This window comes from Alternaria arborescens (assembly GCF_004154835.1).
Source record: "Alternaria arborescens strain FERA 675 chromosome Unknown contig_17, whole genome shotgun sequence".
In the NCBI taxonomy this organism is placed as follows: domain Eukaryota; kingdom Fungi; phylum Ascomycota; class Dothideomycetes; order Pleosporales; family Pleosporaceae; genus Alternaria; species Alternaria arborescens.
In genome coordinates this window covers 620,446-635,378 of record NW_021167872.1, presented here as the reverse complement: position 1 = coordinate 635,378, position 14,933 = coordinate 620,446, and the positions used below count along the sequence as shown (strand labels likewise).

The 14,933-nt window shown below is 50.8% G+C and overlaps 4 protein-coding genes across 4 annotated transcripts; 1 reads left to right on the top strand and 3 right to left on the bottom strand.

Annotated features, from left to right (window-relative positions):
- Positions 1 to 3,367: 3,367 nt before the first annotated feature.
- AA0111_g7662 (hypothetical protein) lies at positions 3,368 to 5,094 on the bottom strand (the record flags this gene model as incomplete). The annotated part of the gene is made up of 6 exons (XM_028654023.1): positions 3,368 to 3,541; positions 3,606 to 3,762; positions 3,826 to 4,075; positions 4,140 to 4,283; positions 4,344 to 4,674; positions 4,726 to 5,094. The coding sequence occupies 6 exons, from the start codon at positions 5,092 to 5,094 to the stop codon at positions 3,368 to 3,370; spliced, it is 1,425 nt and encodes a 474-aa protein (XP_028504887.1).
- A 1,175-nt stretch (positions 5,095 to 6,269) lies between these two features.
- AA0111_g7661 (hypothetical protein) lies at positions 6,270 to 6,865 on the bottom strand (the record flags this gene model as incomplete). The annotated part of the gene is made up of 4 exons (XM_028654022.1): positions 6,270 to 6,462; positions 6,541 to 6,608; positions 6,661 to 6,795; positions 6,851 to 6,865. The coding sequence occupies 4 exons, from the start codon at positions 6,863 to 6,865 to the stop codon at positions 6,270 to 6,272; spliced, it is 411 nt and encodes a 136-aa protein (XP_028504888.1).
- Positions 6,866 to 7,145: 280 nt separating this feature from the next.
- AA0111_g7660 (hypothetical protein) lies at positions 7,146 to 10,791 on the bottom strand (the record flags this gene model as incomplete). Its single annotated transcript, XM_028654021.1, has 3 exons — positions 7,146 to 7,931; positions 7,980 to 10,600; positions 10,653 to 10,791. The coding sequence occupies 3 exons, from the start codon at positions 10,789 to 10,791 to the stop codon at positions 7,146 to 7,148; spliced, it is 3,546 nt and encodes a 1,181-aa protein (XP_028504889.1).
- Positions 10,792 to 11,108: 317 nt separating this feature from the next.
- Positions 11,109 to 13,488, top strand: AA0111_g7659 (hypothetical protein; the record flags this gene model as incomplete). The annotated part of the gene is made up of 4 exons (XM_028654019.1): positions 11,109 to 11,235; positions 11,286 to 11,453; positions 11,505 to 12,349; positions 12,397 to 13,488. 4 exons carry the CDS (start codon positions 11,109 to 11,111, stop codon positions 13,486 to 13,488), a joined length of 2,232 nt encoding a protein of 743 aa, XP_028504747.1.
- Between the last annotated feature and the right edge of the window lie 1,445 nt (positions 13,489 to 14,933).

Genomic DNA, 14,933 nt, shown 5'->3' with positions numbered 1-14,933 from the left:
GCATGTTAGCACGAACAGCTGGAATAACGTAACATGGTCTGGTCATACCTCTCCACAGCTCGTGGGCTTATACCTTGCTACCTCACCCTCCGCGATGCAACTGTCTAGTACACCAACCTTTTCGTTGACATCGAAGCCAAAGATGAAAGGCATACTGATGCGATCTTCTTGAGCTCTCGAAAACACTCTATGCACGGTGCTCACAGATCGATCATTGCCTACACGCTGAAGGAAGTATCCGATATTGACCACAAACGTGCCAGGAATTTGTGTCGCCCCAGTCCACCGTCCTCCTCAAGTCAGCACTTGTAGGCCGCCAGTCAAGTCCTGCCACAGCAAATTAAAGCACAGAAGGTCAGTGTGAGAGCCCAGCCCAACATCCTTGGACACTGCAGCTTCAGCAGGGGGTTTTCCCGCGTAAAAGCTACATACACCATCGTCTCCTGGCTTGAATGCGGAGGCATGGAATCAGATTATGTCACACATGCATCTTGTAAAGACACACTTACATGTGTGACCAGATCGTCGAAGTAGTCCTCATCGAGGTGGAGGGCCAGAGCAAAGACGCGAATGAGACGGGGTGCGAGTGCAAGGCATTCTTGCCAGTATGCGGTTGACCCGTCTTTGAAGTTAGGAATGCGCTGCATTCCTTCCCATACGAATTCCTCTCCCCTGATATCTGCAAGGATCCCGTCCGGGATTGATGACAGCGACGCTGCAGGAGTATGTAAAATGGATGTTGGGAGTGGGGAACGTCGTCATCGTTGTGGTTGTTGGCACAGGATTGTTAGACAGAGACATCAGCGGAAGACAAAATGCATGAAGTGTCAAGATGGGTATACTCGTAGCCACATGCCTACGAAAAGTGAGAGTCAATCGGGCTTGTTCATTATCAAGACCCCACTGACGCTAACCATGATACGTACCAAATGCTTTATGCCTCATATGCTCACACTCTACCGATATGGACGTTCTCGTCCGATCGACAAGTACATTAGCGGGCTTCCCCTTTTCCTAATACAAACCATGATACCTCAATAATCCATGAGACTGAGAGCACTGATGCTGTACGACTGTTTCAATGTGGCAAAGCTTGATTGCCTCTCAGAATAGCAGAACAGGTGGAATATTGGCTGGAGGCTATGTAATACAGAGCGAAGTCGACCGGCCAAAGAGAGATACTCCCGGCTGGTCAAAAGCTCACGTTGGGTGTTACAGAGTCGAGCATTGGCTCGATGATACGAGGTACATTTGGTCTAAAACCGCTGGCGACTTCCTCATTCAGGTCAATGAACAAAAGCATTTGAAACTCTTCATCGATGTATACCTGGGCACAATGCATTCGACTAGTGGCAGTCGGGCTGCATATCAGCAGATATCAATTATCGGTATCTCCACTTAATCCTCCATGCCCTATTCCTAGCTCAGGTCTACTGAGTACGTCTTACCTCGGGACGACCAGAGTTCCTGATATTTGAAGTTGGCACAGCTACTGCCGGCTTACAAGCCAGATACGAAGTCCGGCAAGATGTTCACTGCAACGATTCTCGTCTCTTCAAAATGGCTGATCTTGAGCGACGAAACTGTGTGAACACGCAGGAGAAGACGACGAGCATTGGTGTCGATAACTCCATATCCACTGAGGAAGGCCACACAATTAATATCTCTGACACGTATACCGGCCATCTCGGTGCAATCTCCAGATGGTTGGAAGGATATGGGATCGAATCGAGAGGTTTTCAGCATGTACTTCCACAGGAACGTTCCAAGCAGTCGATATGGAGTCTGTGTTTGACATGGTACGTTTGTACTTTTGAAAGCCCAAACTATCCTGATTTCCCGCAGAGCATCCGCAGGTCTGACAATATCTACGTTCACGATTGGCTTTCTAGGGCCGTCAGTGTTCAATCTTACATTTAGGCAGACTGCCGCTATCACATGGACGCTTTTAGGTTTTGGTACATGCTGTTCTGGATACTTGACGACCTTTGGCAAAAAACATGGCCGTCGCACCCTCGTGAATCCGCGCTACACACTCGGATATTATGCAAAGATGATCATGTTTGTTCTCAACATTTTGACCGAAATGATATTGGTATTTCAGGTCTGCATACAAGGAGGTCAAATGCTTGGTGTAATGTCAAAAAGAAATCTCCGTATTATATGAGGCATCTTCATCATCGGTATTTTAAGCTGGACCATCGCGACGGCTGGATTCAGCTACATTCTTTATCATGAAACCATAGCCTGGATATTTCTCATGATTTTGGGTAAGCTGACCATGTTTCGAAGCCTACATGCTAACCGTGTGTAGGTTTCCATCAGCCTTTACGCCGTCGGAGCTTAAAGCTTCACTATGAAGACCTCCCCTATCATCGAATCTAGAAGTACACAAGTTAGCCTTGGGCTTTCCTTTGCAGCCATAATTCTTAGTTGTGGTTCAAATTGAGTGGCCGCCTCAGCAGACTACTATGTATACTTTCCCGTAGAAACACCGTCGTGGGAAATATTCGCCATTGCCGCCTCCGGGATCCGGATGTTGCCAGCTTTCGCTACAATCTATGGTGCTGGATTCGCGTCAGCGCTCTGGTCAAATGCGGAGTGGGCCACTACATTCGCCAATAGCGATGGTTAGTCTGCCGCGCTGATTGAGTACGTGCTACGACCACTCGGAAACGTTAGATACTTGCTTCTCTTCGTGCTGTCGTTTAGTATGATGAGTAACAACGTCTTCAACTTGTATTCGATCGATTTTTCGATGCAATTATTTGGCACATGGCCAGCGAAGCTACCAAGGTTCATCTACACATTCCTCAGTGTTGTCATGACCATGTAAGCTCCCTAATACTTGCTTCATCTGTCGTGGCCTCCAGCTGATGTTTCTCATAGTGTGGTTGGGTGCGTAGGGTACAATTCCCTCAACGATATCATCTCCAACTCAGGCGCTGTCATTGGATACTGGTCCATCGTCTACTTCGTCCTCATTTTTGAGGAATCGGTCATCTTTCGACCAGTACGTGGGTACGGTCTTACTGGCTGGAATGATCCGAAGACCTTATCAATGGGCATCGCAGCCATTTTGTCGTTTTGTTTTGGTGTGGTAGGCGCTGTATTTGTTACCGGACAGACCTTGTATACTGGGCCAGTTGCAGCGATGGTTGGTGATTATGGTGGCAATATCGGCACATGGCTTGCTTTCTCTTTTGCTGCTATCGTCTATGCTGAAATGAGATATATCGAGGTGAGGAGATTCGATCGTTGAGTGATTTGTGGTCCTTAAGTACAGCGTGAGGAGCGTCTACAGCCAGCTACTATGACGTCGTCGTTTGCAGTGTGAAGCATGCAGATGCCGCAACTCAATCATAGCCTACACATCCTCCTTCGCCTTGATCTCGTTTGTCTCAGCGCTGACTTCATTGGCCATCAATCTCGCTCGGTCTTTCTCCTTCGCTCTTTCGCTCTCTCTCTCTTTCTCCTCTTCCATCTTCTTCTGCCTCAAATACTGACAGAATTTACTTCGATCCCTCATCGTACCACCCCACTGCAAAGTCAAAGACATGAGATCAGTACATGTCTCGAGCAGATGACGTACAGCCGTAACTTACCTTTATAAACACAAATGGCACAACACAAAGCGCCAGACTAAAGAAGCCTAGTAGACTCGTCGCCCACGCCACACCCATAGCCCTATACATCGGCTTTGCAGCGAACGGCAGCACAGCACCGAAAGAAGATCGGGATAATGAGGCGGCGGCCATTGCACTACATTTGTGAAGACACGGAGTTAGTGAAGTCTCCTATATATTTAGTATAGTTACAACTTACCTTGCAGCAAAAACTTCGTATGCGTCAACGAGGTAATTGAGTAGCGCCATGAACAGACACAGGTAACCCATGCCAAATAAGATGCCGGCGAGAGTAGGCACGATCCAGTGTATGCCTTCTCTACTTGTCCAGCCAAGCCAAAACGCACTGATGACGAAAAATGGACCTGCTATACATGCTAGAGGTAGACGACGCATCTCTTCATTCTGTGACCAAGGCCGATTAAGACGTTGAGAGCGTGCCAGGTACCCTAATGTTCAACGTGCAAAGTCAGTGCACGTTTCACACACAGTTAGTATGTGGAAGATACGTACAATCCCAAGAAAGATAGATACCAGCAGAGATGACTGCACCGACGCCAATGGGGAGAAATGCAATGCCGGTCTCTCCAGCATTAAAGTGATAGATACCTTGGAATATGATGGGATAGGACTGTAAAAATATGTAAAAAATGGCATCTGGAAGAGAGGTATCAGTACATCGCTACCGTCGCGTATCAGCGAAGAAAATTGGCTTACAGGCATAACTCAGGTACAAGCAAGTGAACAATACCAAAGGCTCGAAGCAAATCATGCGCAATGGTCTAGTCAAGATGACAGTGACGATGTGGTTCAAATCTGTCTTCTCTAATTCCAGCGGTGCTGCGATCCTTTCATCACCAGTTTCTTTGCGTAACCGATGAGCCCGACGCTTCAAGATTGTTGGACCATATGTCTCATCAAAGAAGTAGAACAACGGCCATGTTGCGCCGGCGAATATAGCTCCAACCCAGAAGGCCCAGCTCCAAGAGACGACTGCAATGTAGCCTGATACCAAGGGGCCTAGAATCGGGCCAAAGGTTGTCGCAGCCTGTTGTAAAAGATGAGCATAGGATATTCGTTGTTAGCGAAATCATCTTACCATGAAGATAGCCATACTCCTACCACGATACTTGGGGTTGTGATATATGTCCGCGCATATACCACCAACAACGCTGATGGCACAGCTGCCTCCCACGCCAACCAGCAATCTGAAGATTACTAGCGCTGCAAAGTTCGGTGCAAGAGCTGAAGCGACCGAAAAGATTGTGAAAATGCCGAAAGAAATCACCATAGTTCCCTTGCGGCCGTACGATTCCGACAGTGGGCCCCAAAGCATAGGACCGCATGCATAGCCGACAAGGTACATTGAAGTCGGCAAAATGAGTTTATACTCATCGTACTCGTTGAAGTGACGGGATATAGGGACTGCAGCACCGGCTGCTAGGCTCGAGGTCATGGTACTGTTCATGACTATGTACAGGTCAGCTCTCCTAGCTATAAAAGTCGGACGGGGTTACTTGCCGCTCATGATGGCCACGAGAAGGGCGTAGATCTTCTTCCACTTCATTTCTCATCAGCCTTGTATCGCTTTTAGTACCGCACATCAACTCACACGACCCCAGTTGTTGGGGTTTTCGGGATCTCCGTCTTCAAAGCGAATAACACGTCGGCCACTCGCATGGCTATCGTCAACGCTCGACATTACCGAAGAAGCATTTGATCTTCCGGGCGAACTAAGCGTTGATGGTGTTCGCGACGCGACTTTCTCAATTGCGTCTTCCTTTTCAGCATCGGAAGAATCGTCGACATCTTTTCCAAGTTCCCTCAATCGCGCGGCACGCGAACTTTCTACGCCGGCTATGTTGACCCGTTAGTGGAAACTTGCCCCAACATCACACTGAGAATCAGCACACGTACTGTGATTCCTCGAGCTCTGCCAACTTCTTGAGCTTTTCTGACTCTTCGATGTAAAACTCCGGACAAGAGCGACCGGCGATGTGATAGCCTCATGCCCCGGTCCTAAGCCTTGCTGTTCCCGGGAATAACTTCTCTCTAGATCGGCACTGTCCATGGTAACCATACGAACGATAGACTTGTCTATCAGCACTAAAGCCTCGGACGGACGACATGTACTTTTGTAGAAACGGTGGGAATCAAGAAATCAATGAAATAGATTTAGGTCTAGAGTGGAAATGCTTGACCCCGCGCACTTAAATCAGCTATCCGAGGTGCTTTAGTATGTGCCACAATGCCCTTGATCGATAATGATGTGGCTGCATGTTTGGCTGTCGATCACAGCGTTACCCCATTTGGAGTAGGCGGGGCTTGACCTACGAATAGATGACGGGTACCGTTTAGCTGCCCATGGGAAACTAAGCACCATAGGGCGTTACTGTGCATCGGCTGGTTTACCGATGCGCGGCTCCCAGGGACACCGGAACATGGCTGCGAAGCTTGCCTGGAATGAGTCACGTACATGGGTTTTTCTGCGCATCTGTTTAGTCCGACGGCATGCATTGGGAACGCCGATTCCGAACTCGACCTTATCTCGGAAAGGAGCCATCAGATTGAACATTGGTTCAACTCTGATACTGGATTTTCTATCGGGAAACACAAGCTGGAAGCCCATGACTTCTGCGTTGCTTAAGTTTCAAGGTTGATGCTGCGTCCAAACCGTCCATAAAGGGCCTTCTTCAACTCCCCCATCTCTTCTTGAATGCTTTCTAGCTTGGCCTTTAGCGCTTCTACCTCACCATCAATGTTCTCTGTGGAAGAACTTAGGAGTTCGAGAACCTGCGGCTGTGGTAAAGAGACAAAACAGTCACCCACTTTGTACCTGTGGCTGTGATTAGCTTCATGATAGCTATACTACCTCTGACGAGGGCCCACCTTGCAGCGGATCACAAAAACTTACGGTACTTTCTCCTCTTCATCGACGAGCTCCAATTCGCCCGAGATCTCCTCCAAATCTTCCTTCTCCTTCTGCGGTTACGTTAGACTACATACCGACCAACGGCAGCGTTTCACAGCATACAATCTTGGCCCTCAACTCTTCCTCGAGGATCTCCTCTTTTTGATGCAGCGAACTGAACTTGTTGATTTTCTCTTGATCCTCACGGCGCACCTCCAGATCCTCGCTCTGAGCTGAGGCCTCTTCGTCTTTAGTGAGCTGCCACAGTTAGCGCCAAACTGCGGAACACGATGCAAAAATCGTCGACACTTACCATACGGCGCTGCATCGTGATGCTAAGCGATTGCGGATGGTTTAATACAAATCGAGTTGAATTGAAGCTGAGATGAATCAAAGAGCGAAGTGAGCGGTGTTGGTGGCTACACTCCGGCGTTGCTCGTGCCTTCGGGTACGGAAAATGCCAAGACTCCTACGAGGCAGGGGCGAGCGCCCAGCGCAGTGGACTTTCAAAATCGTTCAAGACAGCCACACTGAGGACCACAACGACTCAAATTTGATATATGTACTTCAGCTCGATTTTTGCCGTGATGACATGAGCATGTATCCTACTAAGCTACCCTCTCGAATGTGGCGCCATATTCGTCTCTCTTCTCTACCAATTTGCTGCTCGTCTGACTATTCTGCGCATCGCTAAGAGCCCTCACGATATCACTTTCTGCCTTATCTCTCACCAGCTTCCGCAACGTCTGTATCAAAAAACCAGAGAACACATCTACTGACCAATCGTCCGGTACGATTGCCAACACATCAGCTACATCAAGCCAGCCTCCAAAGCGTTCCAGAAGTTCACTTGTTCGCTCAACACGTTGTGAAAGGTCTTCTATAGTCAGGAACTCTTTTAGCAGGTGTCCGAACATGCGTGACTGCTCAGGGCGAGTAGGTATCTGGCTATGCGAAACAGGGGGTGCGCCTGGCGTAGCACGTCGATGTATGGAGGCGTAACCATACAAACAGTAGCTTATAGCAGTGTTGTAGTCGCCGAGACCATGGGTGAGCAGTTTTAGCGCTTCTTCGTGTCGTTCTTGTCGACCATTCAAGATGATCATTTCGGAGACCAGCTCTTGCTCATATGGCTGTAGACGCGACAGAACTGTGTTCACATCGTAAGAGGATGTCTCGCTAAGTAATTGGAGTAGACGTATACGCGCATGCCACCATTCTGCAGCAAGAGCATTGTCGTTTATGAAGGAGAAGTACGTTGGTTTGGGTGGCTCCAGGATACGGTACGTCTCGTAGCTTTGCGACAGCGTGGCCCGCGATCCAGCGTTGCTTTCAAGCTCATTGATGACGCTGTCGAGATAGAAAGCAATGAGTTCATTCACATACTGTGGGTGCTGTGAACCATATTAGCGAGAGTCACCTAATTATGCTTATAGTCGTACCTTCTTCTGGCCGAAGACCAGATATTCCAGGTAGTCTTTGACCGCGCCTGGCGCTTTGTCCCTGAGCAAAGCAACAGCTCGGGTAGGATCAAACTTGACTCTACTCTGATCATCGGCGAATACTTGGACACCGAGTTTGGGGTTCCGATTAGCTAACCAAGCGCCGTATTCTTCCACAAGTCCCTGATCCCGAATCTTTCGTAGGTAGTCGCGCACCTTCTGCTCGCCATCTACAAGTTCCCCTCCTTTGTCTTCTTCGCCCTCTATGATTCGTTTCCAGGTCGCCAGCACGTGTGATGCCTTGACGGAAGCCTTGCAGTTACCTTGGTACAAGCGACTGAGCAGAAAGAGACGCTTGAACTGCTCTAGCAATTGGACGGCACGGTCGAAGCACTCTACTTCCTTATCTACTAGGTCATAGAGTTCTGCTCGTTGGGCGCCTGGACTGGAGGTACCTTTCGCGCTGCCTTGGTCCAACAGTAAAAGAATATGAAGCAGCGCCGCATCGACACTCTTAAACACTGATGGGTCGTTGGTCACACTGGCCATTCCTTTTCGCCGTCTCCAAAACTGAAGGTAACGCTTTACGAAGTGCAAAAGATTGTCACCAAAGGGACCATTGACGTTTGTTGGCATTGCAGAAACGTCGTTCTGTTGCAAAAAATGCTCTACCAGGGTCGTGATGCCGCCGTAAATTTGTATGCCATCAGATCCTTGGACGACCTCTCGATAGAGAATTGGCATCAGGCTCAAGACAACGCGCGGATCCATCTCGCCCTCGATGAGCGCTTGTTCCGTGATGCGCTTCTCGTTCTCGAATATGATGATGTCGGCCTTTGTACGTAGGACCACGTCCATGAAGAGCATGAGCGAGGCCTTTTGACGAATGTATATGAGACTGAGGTATTCAGACTCATTTTGCGGTTCTCGTCCTCGAATATCTCCTAGTACTTTTTCTATGGCCCCTCTGGCAGGCTGAATGCGTGCCACATCTCCTACCTGCGCATACTGCGCAGCTTCGATTCGAGAATCTAACTGGGTCACTAGTGGATTGCGTACCGTCCACCATATCTGATCACCAGCCCAGACAACAATTTGAGACTGCAGTTTGGATAGGCGCTCTGCAAACTCACGATCGGCGGCTGCTTGGCTCTTTTCAACCCGAGTGGCCTCTTCTGCTGCTGCTTCGGTCGGAGGAAGTTGCAGTTTCCGAACGGTTAATTTTGCGCCTACTTCTGGTATCACGAGATCGAAAGGCTGCACTACGGTGCGCATACCTATAGGCGTCGTTATGTAGGAGCCTTTACTGTGCACTGGCAATCCGAGAGGACTGAAGTTGAGCCAGTACTTATCCACTTCGCCAGCGCTCGGATCTACATCCCATCGCTGTACCTCGACACCATAGGTAGTGTTGCCTTGTGATTCTCGATGAACGACGGCTAGCACGTAGCCTTCTTCGGCGTTCATGTCGGGACTGATAGATGCTGAGAAGTCCATGCCCGAGCCGTCGACAGCGATGGCATCAGGGTAGCTACTGAATTGAATACTACCCCTGCACATGTCCCCGTCGAGATTTACAAACATGCCGACACCTTGATCAGAAGGTGTTGTGCCGACCGTTAGTAAGAACTCGTTCGGATTTGGCGATGCGACGTGAGGTTTCAACGGGATGAATAGCGGCGGTTGCGGCAGTGGTGGCTCCTCAGCTTGTGGCCTATCTTCCTCTGTCGGAGGTGGCGGTAAAGGTTTGTCGGGTGAGGTTGCGCCGCCACGAGGACGACTAGACGATCTCTCAGAATATTCACCCCCCACGGGCACTCGCGCAGGGGAACGGGCGGGGACTGGTGACATGTCCCGGGACAGCGACTCTGGTACATCGAACCCATATCGCTGCGCCGGAGGCTGTGGACTTGCTGTTCTAGAAGGACCGCCGAGACCAAGCACATTCAGGCTAGTACTTCGAGCATGACCACGCTGCTCCTCAGGACCTCGTAGATGTCGATCTGCAGAAGAAGCGCTTCTGGAGGGTGCACTAGGTACGGTCGCCAAATGCTCAGCAGCTCCACCTACATCACCAGCATCGGGGTCCAAGGATGAGATGGGGAACAGGCCTATCTTTTGCTGATGTAAGATGTCTAGGAGGGCATACGAGTGCGCATCAGCAGCGCACGAGAAAGTATCTCGGCGGACGGAAACCAAGCAACCTCCATACTCGATTGCTTTGATCGCTTTTGGAGGGGAGTTCTCGGATATCTGCACCAGTCGTAGTCGCTTCTTCAAGCCAATGACGACGACTACACCATCTTCAGAAGACCCATCGACGTCCTCGTTCAAGTCCACACCTCCAACCCAAAGACATCCGATTGGCTTGAAGGTCGAGTCTGGGCTCAGCTCGGGTAGCGAGTAGATGGAGAGGGTGTTGTTGCACAGTACGCAGGCCTTGCTGATCTTGGGAAGCAACAGGATCTGCTGCACGCCAGGCCCATTGTTGTCATTGTGCGGCGGCTCCAGCCGGGAAGCGATGATGGCAGTGGGTTCTTCGGAAGGGTCGTCGGTCTCTGGTGGTAGGAGGACGAAGTGGATGATCTCGGAGGCGGATGTCCCAACGTAGAGATTGCCGTCTAAACGCGTCAGTACCTGGCGAGGCGCACGTGTACACAGGGGCGCGCATACTCCATACTTCTACACATGTGATGCGCACGTCTGTAGAGGGGCCATCAGCGGACAGCGGTAGGTTTGCGACGAGCTTGCGGAGGATGTAGGGGCCATCGAGCGGAGGCGGTCGCTGCGATTGGAAAGATGCTTCTGCCATGATTGTCGACCATCACACGCGCCATGACCGGCTACGGCAGTGACATGTAGGATGCGCGCATGGTGGATGGTGGAATGCGCTCGTGTTGCCTGGCGAGCTATGAGTGCCGCAGCCCACCAATTAGGGCCGCCCAACGCCGCACCTTCCGCGGTTTCACGGGAAGCTGTATGCATACGTAACCAACTCCAGCCCATGATTCCCAACGCGCCGTGAGAGCACATTCGAGCACGCTTGACCACGGCCGTAGGAGCTGCCAGTCCTTTCGCATTCCAGCTGCACATCGTTCTTGCACCACGGCCGGCGACCGAAGCGCACCAATGGAGGGCGGAGTCGACATGGACGAGAGGGCCGAGACTCGAACAACCGCCGAGAGGCAAGAGTCCGGCGCAGAAGACGAGCACGAAGAGGAGAACAAGTTCCAAAAGGCTATTGGCGCGTGGCGGAGTACGAACATGCACGACCAGCATCATGGGCCAAGGCTAACGATGCGCCAGACATCGATCTCACCACGCTCATTCCGCAACTCGATACTGTAGCCTCGGATCTCGTCGCGCACCAAAGAGATACGCTCACGCAAAGAAAAGATCTCGCGCAGAAGACCAAAGACTTCCGGAAACTCGACGATGCCAGCAAGCTCAGCGACATCAAAGGCCTCTTGAAGTGTAAGCCTCGACTCGCGCCGCCCATCGTGCTCTGCTAAGTCAGGTTCACAGCATACCAAAACTTCATTGATCTTATTTCAAACCAGTCAAAGACGGTGCAGGCCGCCTTCTTCCAAGTCTACTCGCCGCTCTCTGAAGCACCCGACCCGTATCCGCTCCTCGAAGCCTCCGTCGACTCGCTTGTAACCTCGGAAGAGCTTGTGCCCAAACTCACGTCCGAAAATGAGCGCCTGCAAAAGACGGTGGCGAGTCTTACTACACAACTTGACGAGTCAGACAAGAACTTGGAACAGGAGCGTGCAGCGAGGAAGGCCCTGGAGGACAGCCGAGACAGCAAGATCAAGGATGTGGAAGCATCATGGTCGGCTGTCCTGAACGAGAAGCAAGACAACTGGGAATCCAAGGAGAAGAGTCTAGAAGAGAAGGTCGAGAACCAGGATCGACTACTAAAGGAACTCAAGGCCAGTTACGAAGTCTCACAGCGACTTGGCCAGGGGGAGGCCACTGACGAAGAAGGCGGCCGGGGCGCCACTGCTGCGGAGCTTGAGATCGTCAGCTCAGAGCTCGAGCGAACAAGCCATCGATTGGCCGAAATCACGGCACGAAACGAGCAGTTACGCCTCGAACTGGCCCAGTCTGCCTCCGCACCAGCGCAGCAGCTTGCTGCTGAAGATGACCCTGCTTTCCTGCGACTCCGTTCCGAGAACTCTTCACTCCTGCGAAAGCTTGAGAATGCGCGTTTCGAAAAAGACTCCGACCGAACACGGCTCGAAACTGAGACGAGAAGCTTGGAACGTGAAATCAAGTCACTCAAGAGTGAGAAGGAAGCTCTTCGCGAGAAGGTACTGAAGTGGAGCGATTACGAGAATGTGAAGCAGGAACTAGAAGTGTTGAAGGTATGCTTTTCAAACTGCATTTCCAAGCCCAAGCTAACTTGTGCTAGTCGATTGAGTTCGCGACAGGCGACGATGACGACGAAGCCACCGAGGTCGCACTCTCACAAAACAATGCGTCTAGCAAAGGCAAAGGCGAAACACTCGAACAGCTGCTACTTGCTCGCAACAAGAAACTCAGCAACGAACTTACAGTAATGCGAGTCTCACACCAGGATCTCCAGACCAGACTTGAAGCTCTGCAAGAAGAACTCTCCAACACAAACATGGACTTGGAAAAGTCACGACAACTCAACGAAACACTGGAAGCCGATCTTGAGAAAGTCCAGCAAGAGGCGACCAATGCCTTTGACCCATCTGGCATGTCAGTCGCCGGGACTTACGTATCGCGTTATCCACAATCTTCCTTTGCCGGGGGCCGAAGAGGCCGCTCATCACCCACTTCGTCCATCATCTCTGGCTTCGACAACTCGTCGCAAGCCCCAACATTGGCGTCTCTGCGTGCCGGAGGCGGTGGTGTCGAGCCCATGGGCGGCGGTTCTGGTATCCTCCCGATGATTACCGCCCAACGCGACCGCTTCAAGAAGCGCAACTCTGAGCTCGAGGCTGAGCTTCAAAAGTCCTACCAAACAGTTTCATCATTGCGAAGCGAGATTGGCGCGCTACAGAAGGACAATCTGGACTTGTATGAGAAGACGAGGTATGTGAGTAGTTACAACGCGGTCAACCGAGGGCCAGCATCCAGCGCCTCGAGTTACGCTACCAACCCTAATCCCTCGGCCATCAACATGGGCGACGGTGGAGGTTCAGCGGTCGATACCAAGTACCGATCAGCCTATGAATCTAACCTCAGTCCCTTCGCCGCGTTCCGAGGTCGCGAAAGCGCAAGGGCTATGAAGCGCATGCATCTCTTTGAACGCATGATCCTGCGGGTCACTAAGTTCGTACTCCAGACACGAACAAGTCGCAACATCTTTGCGGGGTACTTACTGGCGGTGCATTTCATGGTGTTCTATTTCTTGTTTAGTTACGAGGCGAGGGCAGGCGCAGCGGTCGTTGTTGGACCAAGTGTACCTGGAGGGCCTGTTCCTGGGCCAGAAGATGCGGCGGCGTGGCATAACGAAGACGAAGGAACGTCGTAATGGGCTGAGAACTAGCGAAGGATCAACGTCTCCAGACGTCTGTACTATTATGGTGGTCTTTAGCATGTGGGCGTTTCTATTCTGGACTAGCTGTAGCGTGTTGGCCATGTCGCACGCCCTGGTTGTTTCAATGAAATTGAGAGACCTGTTTATTGTGCTTGACTTCCAACAAGATGTATCGTGACACGACAGACGGTCTGCTTGTTTTTGATCGGCCTCGTGATGACCTACGAAGCAGCTTCTTCAGAGGCCCCAAGAGACCAAGACATGTGCAAATACGCACCTGCAACAAGCAACACCAATAACGAATGTCAATAACCTGGCCTTGAGCCTCCTACAGGCCCCAATTGCTTGCTGTGTAATCCTTTCTGATATTATGGTGCATCGGTTTCTTGACTATATGGCGGCAGGTAAAAATGTCGCGTGGCGAATGATCACAGGAAGATCTTGGAAATGATACTTCGGTCTCTATACTGACGTGTACTTGACCGAAAAACGTACAACGGAGAGACGGCAAGGAAATGAGCCACTCTTGACCCAAGACTGCCAAATCTTTCTACAAGCGCGAAGGATGTTCCACGGTTATGTATGGTGTCTTGCAATATCAGTATTTCTGTATGTGTTATTACCAGTTTGCAAGGCGACACGCCCATCCATGCCCTCCTTCTTACTCTTTTCGTAGCCGATCAACCGCTCTCGACAATCGTCGACCAACGAACCCACTGTGGAAACAGAAATGCGGCATGCAAGTGCGGAACACAAAACAAGTTTGACATGCACGACATCGACATCCCTAGCCAGCCAGCGGCGGGTCGACAAGCTAAAGCAAGAACATCATCCTAGAAATCCATTCTGCGGCCTCTGCTGCCAATAGCGAAGCGCTGGCATAAGAACGTTCGAGGCGCCCTTCCTGCCCACGTCTGCCATTGGTCGGCCACTGTGGATACTTGAGTGGGAGATATTAGCTGTCATTTCTCCGCTCGATGTAGGTTGTATTAATAGTCATTATTGTGGATTTGTGGTCTTTTTCTGGGAGAGGTACCTTCTACTTTAGGCATGGTAGAGGATACGGCTTGTTAGGTAGGTTCACCGGGTACATGGGTACTTTAGCAGCTGAGATTGTGTGTAGGACGGGCGGCTCTGCGGGTGGGGGGGATGCAGAACGAAGGGGAGGAAATTGGAAGGACTAGGTGTGGAGAGAGCGATTGCTGGACCCGGTGGTTGCAGAGGCTGCAAGGTCACGCACTGTAGTAGAGGATCTTGGAGGTGTGCTATTTTCGACACAAACTTATTGCTGAAAGGAATATCGAGGATCTGGACGCGGAGTGCCTTGTGATGTTTACTCGCACAGGAGGGCGGCATCCGGCTGACTTAGTTGAAGAACGATCATCAAGTATCTATCCTGACAACCACATAGCCCCGATGACATACTCCCATCAGCAGCC